We start from the raw sequence: 11,151 nt of genomic DNA, 5'->3' as shown, positions 1-11,151 counted from the left end.
AATCAAAGTACCTTTCCGGTATAAGTGATTTATATGATCTCATGGTCATAAGGACTAGGTAACTATGTATCGAAAGCTTATAGCAAATAACTTAATGACGAGATCTTATGCTACGCTTAATTGGGTGTGTCCATTATATCATTCACACAATGATATAACCTTGTTATTAATAACATCCAATGTTCATGATTATGAAACTAATCATCCATTAATCAACAAGCTAGTTTAAGAGGCATACTAGGGACTTCTTGTTTGTCTACATATCACACATGTACTAATGTTTCGGTTAATACAATTCTAGCATGATATATAAACATTTATCATAAACATAAAGATATAAATAATAACCACTTTATTATTGCCTCTAGGGCATATCTCCTTCACCCCACACACCAAATGGGCCGGCCCTTTAACAGGAAAGTGGGACCCACCCGTGTTTTTGGCCCGGCCCACTATCTTGTTGGGCCGGCCCACTTGCTATATGGTGGACCCCACATACTAAATGGGCCGACCCTTTAACTGGAAAGTGGGACCCACCCGTGTTTTTGGGCCGGCCCACTTGCTACACGGTGGACCCCACACACTAAATGGGCCGGCCCTTTAACAGGAAAGTGGGACCCACCTGTGCTTCGGCCCGGCCCACTTGCTTCTTGGGCCGGCCCGAGAGGCCGTAAGGTGGACCCCACATGTTAAATGGGCCGGCCCATTTAAGTTTTGACCGATCAACCTTAGAGGTTAGGCCCGGCCCATGTAACTAATGGACCAGCCCAGCTATATAGTTGACCGGTCAAACTATGTCAGCTGGCCCGGCCCGCTTAAGACGTGGCAGGCCTCGTGTGGGCCTACCATCTACCACGGGGTTTCAGCCGGTTAACACCGTTAACTGCCAGTTAACGGCGTCTGCCACGTGTCAGTTTGCATGACGCCAGCAGTCAACGGGCTCCCGGAAACACTTGCGCAACGGTCCGATTTTCCGTGGCGGAAGGGCGCCCAAGCGCGACGGACCGAAAAAACGTCGTTGGACTTTGCCTGACGCAGTATCCACAACAGAACCCATATCGTCGGGTTAGGCCCATGGGCGACGAAAAATACCCCTTAGCGGACGATTTTGAGACGTTGTCTATCAGAACTTTTCTTGTAGTGAATGACAAGAACTTATTTGGGACCTAAGTTGAGTAGCATAAGGTTTAGGTACTTGTATTCAAGGGGCATGAGATTTTCAACTTGTAAATTGCAAGCATATAGTTCATATTTGAATCACATTAACTTTAACCGTTCAAGATGCTTATGATAGGGGCAATGAGAGCTCAAAGCTAATAAGTACCATAATTTTTGGAAGGTTTATAAAACTTGTTTATCTTGCTTACTCTGCAAAGAGTTTCTCTTTTTACTATTATGTTGAGTCTTCATCTTCTACTTTATGCACCAATTAAGAGAGCATAACAGTCATTCTTAGTGCAATGTGCATAGTCCCAAAATTATTATTGATTGATTCATGATTGTGATATTGCTTGTTCTTAAATTAATTGTATCTAGTCATCCTCTGAACATTAAAGGTGTCCTAGCATTTATATTTTGTTATTTCATAAAGGACATATTGAGTCGCCCCGTTTTTTTGCGAGAAATCCACCGATCTATTAATAATCATCAACAGTAGTACAAATAATCCAAAAAGTAAAGAAAATTACAAATTGGTATTCGGACCACCTAGCGATGACTACAAACACTAGCACGAGCCGAAGACGCGCCGCTGTCCTCGCCCCTCCATCGCCGGAGTCAGGCAAAACTTGTCGTAGTAGAGCTTGTTGTAGTAGACAGACGGGAAGTCGTCGTGCTAAGGTCCTAAAGGACCAGCGCACTGCGAGCAAGCAACCATCGCCAATGATGACAATCGTAGATCGGAAGAGACTATCATGAAACCACACCAACAAACATGAAAACCGACCGGATCCCGAGCAGATCCGACGGGCACACAACTCCACGCGCCCTCCGACGCGCGCTAGATGCACCACCGGAGCGAGGATAGGGCGGGGAGGACCTTATTCTGACTTCAGGATGTAGCCGCCGCCTCACCAACCCAAAAAAGAGACTGAAAAACAAACTAAATTAAGAACATAAACTCCCCGCCGACGAGGGACCGTGGTCCACCACACCTCCAAGGCCCGAAGGCCACCGGAGGCGGAGCGGACCGGCAGTATCGCCGGCGAGGAGGATGGAACCCTAGATGGGTTTTTTGCCTTTTTTTCGCCGCCTCCTGGGTTCCCCTTACACCGTACCGGTTCGTGGACCATGTTGGAGATGCCCTTATCTAAAAAACAACTCCGCAAATTTATCTATTTTATTTGATTTCCTGGTGTTATTTGTTAGTATTGTTGTTTTAAACAAGAGAGTGCATTCATGTTGTCCAAAAACTAGCTGGGCAAACATTAAAGGATTTAAAAACAGACTCAATTTTGGAATCAATGACGAACCGTTGGAACTCAGCTTCGAGCTGACAGAAAAGAGGCCAAAAATGTGTCGGTGCAAATGAAAACAGGCATTTTTTCTCATTTCTCTTTCTTACTTGTTAGTATTATACAGCTGTTAATTTCTCATTGGTTTGAAAATGTGTCTGTTTCTGAATTCCAAAACAGCTAGCTATTGCATGGTGAATCCCTAAAAATACTGGTACAAGATCTCCGAACACCCGCCGGCGGGCGCGCCATAAAGAAGACGCTCTTGCGAAAATGACAGAAAATCAAAAATACGACGCGCGCGCGCCATCCCCACCGCGTCCTGAATCCAAAGCCTGAGCAAATTTCGGTCAGGCCCATCCCAACCGTGCACTCCCAGCTCCCCGAATCCAACGCCCTACACGGACGCCACCTCACCGATCCGCGCCCCACCCCCTCCCCACCAATCTCCTTCCACCGCGCGCGCCTATATTAATCCCCACCACTTCTCCTCCACAACACACCAAGAAAAGTCTCTGCCTGCCCCGCAACCACTCCCCATTTTCCCCACCTCCAAGCTCGACACCCAGCCCCAGTCCCTGTCAATGGCGCCCAAGGCCGAGAAGAAGCCGGCGGAGAAGAAGCCCGCCGCCGAGGTGGAGAAGGCGGAGAAGACCCCCGCCGGGAAGAAGCCCAAGGCCGAGAAGCGGCTCCCGGCGTCCAAGTCGGCCTCCAAGGAGGGCGGCGACAAGAAGGCGCGCAAGAAGAACAAGAAGTCGGTGGAGACCTACAAGATCTACATCTTCAAGGTGCTCAAGCAGGTGCACCCGGACATCGGCATCTCCTCCAAGGCCATGTCCATCATGAACTCCTTCATCAACGACATCTTTGAAAAGCTGGCCGGCGAGGCGGCCAAGCTCGCCCGCTACAACAAGAAGCCCACCATCACCTCCAGGGAGATCCAGACCTCTGTCCGCCTCGTCCTCCCCGGGGAGCTCGCCAAGCACGCCGTCTCCGAGGGCACCAAGGCCGTCACCAAGTTCACCAGCAACTAATCCTCGAAGATGTAGTAGTAGTCTCTGCTAGGCTCTTTCCACTGTCGTCGTCCTGTTGTTCTGTAACCTGTAGTTTGTGTTGCCCGTCCGTTGTTTTCCATTCATGTGCATCGATATTTAGGTAGGTAGCTCGCCTGCTTTGTAAATCGTGCAACCCTGTAATGGACGGCTTTGATTTCTTCAAGTAATGGATGTGGAGTTGTACTCAATCTGCCCGCTACTGCTTCATTTTTTGCTTTGGTTATTTGGGGATCTAGGGTTTGCTGCTCATGGCGATGCGCGGAGGGAGGGCGATAGGTTTGGCCTCTCGGCTCGTGGGGACCAGGGGTTTCAGCACCGAGATATTTGTGAGCAGTAAGTACATCTATCTCTAGTTCTTTGCTCCTTCTGCAATCCAAGTTTTTTCAGTGTAAACTGCTTCGATTTGTGAGAATTGCTTCTCTTGTAAATTTCTAGTGGTTTGTCTGGATGAATTGAGTACTGGTTTCTGTGGTGTCCTTCGGCTCTGCTTTCCTTCTTCGCTGTGAATGTTAGCTTTAGCATGCCAGAGAATGTTGAGTCTGCTACTGATAGCAGGAGCTTTAGAATAGGATTCCTTAGGATTGTAGCCAAGCCAGCGACAAGGATGCTAGTCTTTTGCCATCTTCAGTGGCGGAGCCAGCCGAAGCGCATAGCCTGGGCAGAGTACCAATGCTCCTGGCTCACAACGTTTTGCCCACAAAAACAGTTGATTAATCCTCATTATCAGCTGCTACTTCAGTGAGGGATTTGAGGCAAAGCCTGGGCAGTTGCCTAGCATGCCAGGCCGAAGCTCCGCCACTGGCCCATATTCCACATAAGTTCCTATGATGCTGCTCTTCCTCCTAGTATTACTGTATTAGAGGATTAGAGCAATGAAGTTTCACACATACTGATGCTAGTCTTCCTTCTAGTATCAGAGCAATGAAGTTCCACATAAGGTTCTCAGCATACTTGCGACCAATAGTTGTTTTCATCTCTAGTACTAGAAATTGCTTTGTTTGAGGGATCTCCACCTGAATAATTGCCATGGACTTGAGGTTCGCACACAAAAAATATAGTGGCATTGCTGCAGCGGTTTACATTTTGCCTCTTGACTGTAATCTACTCCTAGGTGTACCATTACAGTTTGCCTCTTGAGCATACCATTACCGTAGATGTCCTACCATTTAGGCACTGAAGCCTTAAAGATTCTGCTGATATGGATTTCCGCACCAGGATACAACATATAACATCTATTTGTTATTTTGGATCTTTTTCTGCAGGGCTATCATTTTACACAACTGAGGAAGAATTTAAAAACATCTTCTCGCCATTTGGCGCCATTGAGGAAGGTACCTATGCTATTAGAACTTGCCTGTTGCTTTTCTCCACAGGAAATTGGAGGCCTCCGTTATTGTTTTTCTACTGCTACTTGAAGTTCTTCTGTTGGTTCGATTGAAATATTCAACTCTAATGTTGATCTGTGTTTCTCTTCACTGTAGCTCGGTTAGTGAGAGACAATCAAACTGGAAGGCCAAAAGGATTTGGTTTTGTGAAATATAAATCAGAAATGGAGGCACAAAAAGCTGTCAGGGCAATGGATGGAAGGGTATGTGCTCCGCTCACTTACCATCTTTCCTCTAACCTTCATGCATCATTTGCTGATGTTAACACATTGAAAATTCTACATATTGAGATGTTTATTTGTCTTTGATGATTTATCCGAGAGGAAACTGTGCTGAAGTTCCAATGATAGAGAACGATGTGGAGCCATAATTCATTACCACCAATACTCATCCATTAAGAACTGAAGCTAGCTCAAGAAGTCATAAGACACCTTTGTAACTGATGGCTTGCAACACATAGATTTGATCACACTTTTTGACCAAAAAACCTGTCCATGATCTACTTATGTTGAAAACCTTGATTCACAATGGGTTAACTACCTTGCAGAAGATGCCAGACCGTTGCGAGGAATCGGGTAGACATAGGTTGAGAAGAGAGAATTACTAGAATGAGATTAGATCGATTGTTCTTGCTTGATTGGATAACTTACATGAGTGGCACATATATAATGCCTCCTAACTTGACACCCAAGGCATTTGCGCTCTTACCAGGAATCCATACTTTCGTAATCCCTACTGTTCTGAATTAACATTTCCTAATGCTATCTCTACTCATCCTTCCTAAATCAAGTCGTCCTGTAGCCGACTCATTCCCTGAATCTCATTGGTTGTCTCTTTCCTGTACAAAACTCACGTGCCAATGGCACATCTTGACAGCAGGTCAGCCTCAATGCATCTGATGCTGCTCTGAGGCAATGTGCTAGTGTCAGGGCTCTTTTGTTAGCTAAAGCCTTTTCTAGTTATACAAATGCATATGTTGGAATTTCTCTATGTTCTGCTGTCTAGTGAGAACATCTTTCTGACAGATTGTACCGAACTAACCTGTTTTTCGATCAATTGCTATTTCACCTTTTTTATTGAAAATTTCACATATTAGGTGGTGCAGTTTCACTCAACTGTTTTGTTACCATGCCTTACTGCCCTCTAGGCCTCCATTCATTAGGCTCTTAATTAAGAACTGCATTAGACACAACACTTTACCTTGGCAAATGTGAGACAAAAGATAATCGTGTTCAATTTAAGAGAAGATCACTTAGTGGTACCAAAATCAACTTGTAAAATGGGTGATATAGTCAAGCTGTCTTGTACAATTTTTTTTTTCCAGATGATCAGATGTCATCTATAACAGTTAATGCTATCCATTCCACTAAATTGCAGCAGATGTAGAGATCATCCCTTCACCAAGGAAAAACTACATTCTCTTTCTCTTAACCCTCTCTTTTCTATTCGAGCACAAGGTCATGGCAGGGTAACGGGAGGATGACATAAGACAACTGTACATGACATGCCTCAAGTGACTGTAGAAGTAGTATAGGTACTTTGAAGACATTGCAGGTACTGTTTTGTTGCAGAAGTTTTCAACGGAAGTTGGCATGGAAATATAGTACACTAATTGTTGGAAATACACTCCAGATGTAACCACAACATGAGTTTACAGACTTGCTATGTGGATAGAACACAAGTCATAGTCAAAGATGAATTAGTACTAGACACTGGTTTATACCGTCCCCTGCTAAAACTCTATGCAACGTTTTTAGAATTTTTTTGTGCGATTCTAGGTCAGAACCTGCTTGTAATTTGCCCAGTCTCCATTGTCGAAGACTGGGAGCTATCTGGAGGCTGCAGGACACAAATGTGCTCTTGTTTTTATATTTATCTTTTGCATGCATCTGTGATGAAGGTATTTCATCAGGAAGTAGCTTCTAAATAGTTTGAATTTCTCTCATTTTTCAGATCACTGTCTTGTAATTTGCAAGCCTTCTGGTATCCCTCCAGTTTGTCCATTATTAAGTGGTGCTTTCCATTTTTTATATAGGATAATCTCATTCTGGATTTTTTTTTAAATTTCAAACCATCACTAAAAATGGCTACCATGTGTCAGATTCAGTGCCCAAGCTAGATGCTAACTTATGTCAGCTGATTTGGTCTTTGTAGTGTTTACATCTTGTATCCCTCTTAATTAATCCTCTCTTTTGTCAGATTGTACGTGGCAGACTAATTTTTGCGGAGATCGCAAAGGAGCACCGTACTGGATAGATCAGATTATGTATGCACAATAGGTGAAGTACATCGTGTTCCTTGGCATAAAACTGAACAATGGCTATTCTTATCCTGTTGCAGTAGTTTTGCAGTATTATGTGTTTTCCTGGAGTGTCCATGACTAGTAAATTCATTGCTACCGATGGAAAAATTGTAGCTGAATTTGACTATTGTGTACTTGAGTTCAGCAATAGGGACTTGGTTTCCATAGCGAAACAAGCTCCACTGAATCATATTCCATAATAGCTTGACTAATGTTCATGGGTCTGTTTAGTTTAGCTCCATGCCTCCATCCTTACCTTTTGCTGGATCCGAGGCAGAGTATGTGGGCATCGCAGCCGTCCATTCTCCCACCGATCCAACCATCGATTCCCGGTCACGCGGATCGACAGCCCGGCCACCACTCCCTTCTCGCCGTTTAAGTACTCAGCTTCCTCTCCTCTTTACTCATCAACACATTCTGCAGTCCACCAATCTCACCAGCACTTCTTGCCCTTTGGGAGCTCCATCTCTAGCAATGGACGTCTCAGGAACCGGAGCCGGAGTGAAGGGGAAGAAGGGCGCTTCTGGGCGCAAGGCCGGTGGCCCCAGGAAGAAGTCCGTGACAAAGGTCGGTCAAGGCCGGGCTCCAGTTCCCGGTTGGCCGCATCGGGCGCTACCTCAAGAAGGGCCAGTACGCCCAACGTGTCGGCACCGGCGCCCTGTCTACCTCGCAGCCGTCCTTGAATACCTCGCCGCCGAGGTGCTGGAGCTCGCCAGGAACGCCGCCAAAGACAACAAGAAGTCACGCATCATGCCCCAGACACCTGCTCCTTGCTGTCAGAAATGATGAGGAGCTTGGGAAGCTGCTGGCTGGTGTCACCATCGCGCACGGTGCCGTGCTGCCCAAGATCAACCCGGTGCTGCTCCCCAAGAAGAGGGTGGAGAAGGCTGCCAAGGAGCCCAAGTCACCCAAGGAGGCAGCCAAGTCCCCGAAGACTAGGGTTGGGTGGATTAATTGAGCACTGGTTGCTGTGGTGCCCTTTGGCATGCCAGTGAATGTTGGTATTTCTGAGAGGAAACCGTGTTGAAGTTACATGATGTGACAGAGAACAAAGTGCAGCCATATGTAACACGCATTTGTTATGAACTGAAACTAGCTCAAGAAGTAAGAAGACAGCTTGAAACTGATGGTACACATATTTAACACACTCTTTTAATTAAAAAAAGCATCTACTTATTGGCAACTAGTTGCAGATAAATGAAGAATTGTGCTGTCAGAGTTTTTTTTTTTACCTAAAGCATTTTCTAGTTTACACAGCTGTATGGCCTACTGTCTAGTGAAAACATCTTTTCTGGTAGATTGGCTTGAACTAACCTGTTTTTTGATTGATTGCTATTGCACCTTATTATTGACAATTTCACATATGGTGGTGCAATTTCGTTCAACCATTTTGTTACCATATCTTACTGCCTCCATTCATTAGAACCTTAATTAAGAACTTCATTAGGCCCTTAATTAAGAACTGCATTAGACATGGCAATTTAGGTGGAGAATTGTGAGGCAAGGGCGTTTACAGTGCAAAAGAATATCACTTAATCATACCAAAAAACATCTCATAAAATGGGTGATATATTCAGGTGTGATCTATAATACTCGCTCCGTTCACAAAGTGATGTCTCAACTTTGTCTAAATTGGTGTAGATACATACAAATCTAGACAAAGTTGAGACATCCTTTTGTGGACGGAGGGAGTACTTCCTCTGTCCCACAAAAGATGTCTTAACTTTGTCTAAATTTAGATGTATCTAGACGCGATTTAGTGTATACAGATGTCTTAACTTTGTCTAAATTTAGATGTAATCTAGACGCGATTTAGTGTATAGGTACATCCAAATTAAGACAAAGTTGAGACATCTTTTGTGGGACGGAGGGAGTACTTAAGGCTGTCTTTTCCACTATATTGCAGCCGGTGTGGAGATCATCCCTTCACGAAGGAAAAACTACTCTCTCTCTCTCTCTCTCTCTCTCTCTCTCTCTCTCTCTCTTAAATCTTAATCCTCTCTTTTCCATGTCAGCAAAGAGTCTAGGTGGCAGGGTAAAACGAGCATGACTTAAGACAACTGTTACATGAGTACATGCCTAACTGACTTTAGTCTTTAGAAGTAGTGTAGGTAGTTTGCACACATTGCAGGTAGCCAGGTACAACTATTTTGTTGGAGAAGTTAATAACCATAGAATTCAGGAAAAAATAACTATGTTCTGCTGTTTATACACTTGTTGTAGCAAATACACTCCATATATATTTGCTTAAAACACAGAAGTCATATCAAAGATGAAGTATTGCTTTACACTGGATTCTACTGTTTCCTGCTATAACTCCATGCAACGATTTTTAGGATTTTTGTGCAGTTCTTGGTCAGAACCTGCTCTGGTAATTTCCTAGTCCCCAGTGTAGAAGACTGGGAGCCATCTGGAGGCTGCAACACACTTATGTGCTTTGCTTGTTATTTATTTATTTATTTATCTTTTGCATGCAGTTTTGGTGAGCGTATTTTATTGGGAAAATATTCAAGAATTTCTCCTGTCAAATATTTTACCAGGCTTCTGAATTCCTCCATTTTTTTTTCAGATCCTTGTCTTGTAATTTGCTAACCTTGTGGGGATCCTCCCGTTTTTCCATTATTAAGCGGTGCTTCTGTTTTTACATTAGGATAATCTCATTATGATTTTTTTTTTTGGATTTCAAAGTCATTACTTAAAATGACTACAATGTGCGAAATTAAATGCCCAAGCTAGATGCTAACTTACATCATATCTCATTATTACCTGATTTGGTGTTTGTAGTCTTTACATCTCGTTTCCTTCTTAATTAATAATAATCCCCTTTTTGTCAGATTATACGTGGCAGACTAATTTATGCGGAGATTGCAAAAGAGCACAGTACTGGATAGGTCAAGATTATATCTGCAAAATTGCTGAAGTAAATGGTATTTCTTGGGCTTAAAACTGAACAATGGCCGTATTCTTATCTTGTTACGGGAGTTTTCAGTCTTATGTGTTTCGCTAGAATGTTGATGACCAATTTCATTACTACCGAGGGAAGGTGTGTATCTGAATTTGACTGTTTTGCACTTGAATTTCGCAAGGGGGTTATGTGAACTAGTTATGATTCAATATTGTTTTGACAATAATCAGGCCTGCACCTGTCTCCTGATACCTCAGCTTTAATTTGGGCGAGCACATACCTTGAACTGATGACATTTGTTAGCAAATTGAAGTATTGATGTAAATCTGAATATTTGGCGAACTTTGATGATCAGGTGACTTCCAGAAGTTCGAGACAGTCCACAGTCCATAGAACAGGGAGGGGATTAATTATACCCAGTGACACTGGACCATTAGAATATCGAAATCTTTTTTGCATACGCGAGTATGGCTGCATTAAATTCGTCTCCATTTTGAGCTTTCTAGTACTGGCTAAGCACCCAAATAGCCAAACAGACTAGCTGAACTTCTGTTTGAGCAGTAGCATTTGGCCATTGTGTTTCGTCTGAATTTAGTTGAGAGATGGGCGGACAACTCAAAACTGTCTCCAAAAGCCAAACTGATGTGGGTTCACCTGCTCTGTGATCTCACAAGCTCAAGCCAGCCATTTATTCGGAGTTTGCTTCACAAATGTCCGGTCCTGGAGCCATGCTGATTCCATACCATGTTGTTTCTCTAGGCTAAGTATAGTTGGATAATGATTTTAGCCCACCCTGACCAGAGTGTCCTATCCTAGTGGGAACATCAGTTTCCAAGATCAATCGACAATCCAGGAACTCCTTGTAACCTTGTCCCCAGTAATCCGGGTAACCTTTTTCGCTCGCATTGAGTGAAAATGAGAGGGCAGGGTTCCTACAGTTCCATGTATAGCTGATTTTGGGTTCACAAGAATAACCAGAGCATATAACCATGCAAAGCTTGGTTAAATTTGCAGACATATGACCACACTACCTAGCTAACACTACAGGAAA

At 43.8% G+C, this 11,151-nt stretch overlaps 2 protein-coding genes and 1 pseudogene across 4 annotated transcripts; all 3 read left to right on the top strand.

Moving 5' to 3' along the window:
- Positions 1 to 2,965: 2,965 nt before the first annotated feature.
- Positions 2,966 to 3,696, top strand: LOC124702102 (histone H2B.1-like). The gene has a single exon (XM_047234207.1). It carries the CDS (start codon positions 3,038 to 3,040, stop codon positions 3,485 to 3,487), a length of 450 nt encoding a protein of 149 aa, XP_047090163.1. The 5' UTR covers positions 2,966 to 3,037; the 3' UTR covers positions 3,488 to 3,696.
- Positions 3,697 to 3,731: 35 nt separating this feature from the next.
- LOC124702103 (organelle RRM domain-containing protein 6, chloroplastic-like) lies at positions 3,732 to 10,378 on the top strand. 3 transcript variants are annotated; one of them, XR_007002331.1, is made up of 6 exons: positions 3,742 to 3,841; positions 4,771 to 4,839; positions 4,990 to 5,096; positions 7,093 to 7,172; positions 10,030 to 10,238; positions 10,331 to 10,378. XR_007002331.1 is itself a non-coding variant. In XM_047234208.1 (5 exons), the coding sequence occupies exons 1-4, from the start codon at positions 3,757 to 3,759 to the stop codon at positions 7,147 to 7,149; spliced, it is 318 nt and encodes a 105-aa protein (XP_047090164.1). In that variant the 5' UTR covers positions 3,732 to 3,756; the 3' UTR covers positions 7,150 to 7,172; positions 10,030 to 10,316. The 3 variants fall into 3 exon arrangements, 2 of the variants coding, with proteins under 2 accessions (XP_047090164.1, XP_047090165.1); XM_047234208.1 differs by lacking the exon at positions 10,331 to 10,378 and having other exon boundaries at positions 3,732 to 3,841; positions 10,030 to 10,316; XM_047234209.1 differs by lacking the exons at positions 7,093 to 7,172; positions 10,331 to 10,378 and having other exon boundaries at positions 10,030 to 10,317.
- On the top strand, positions 7,230 to 8,401 carry LOC124702101 (annotated as a pseudogene).
- Positions 10,379 to 11,151: the final 773 nt, after the last annotated feature.

This window comes from Lolium rigidum, chromosome 3 (assembly GCF_022539505.1).
Source record: "Lolium rigidum isolate FL_2022 chromosome 3, APGP_CSIRO_Lrig_0.1, whole genome shotgun sequence".
NCBI lineage: Eukaryota > Viridiplantae > Streptophyta > Magnoliopsida > Poales > Poaceae > Lolium > Lolium rigidum.
This window is presented reverse-complemented; position numbering and strand designations above follow the sequence as displayed.

Bases quoted from the DNA above. Each gene is read 5' to 3' on its own strand.
- LOC124702102 (XM_047234207.1), top strand. From the start codon at position 3,038: ATGGCGCCCAAGGCCGAGAAGAAGCCGGCGGAGAAGAAGCCCGCCGCC.
- LOC124702103 (XM_047234209.1), top strand. From the start codon at position 3,757: ATGGCGATGCGCGGAGGGAGGGCGATAGGTTTGGCCTCTCGGCTCGTG. The intron at 3,842-4,770 runs GTAAGTACATCT...CTTTTTCTGCAG, and splicing joins CACCGAGATATTTGTGAGCA to GGCTATCATTTTACACAACT. The intron at 5,097-10,029 runs GTATGTGCTCCG...CCTTTTTGTCAG, and splicing joins TCAGGGCAATGGATGGAAGG to ATTATACGTGGCAGACTAAT.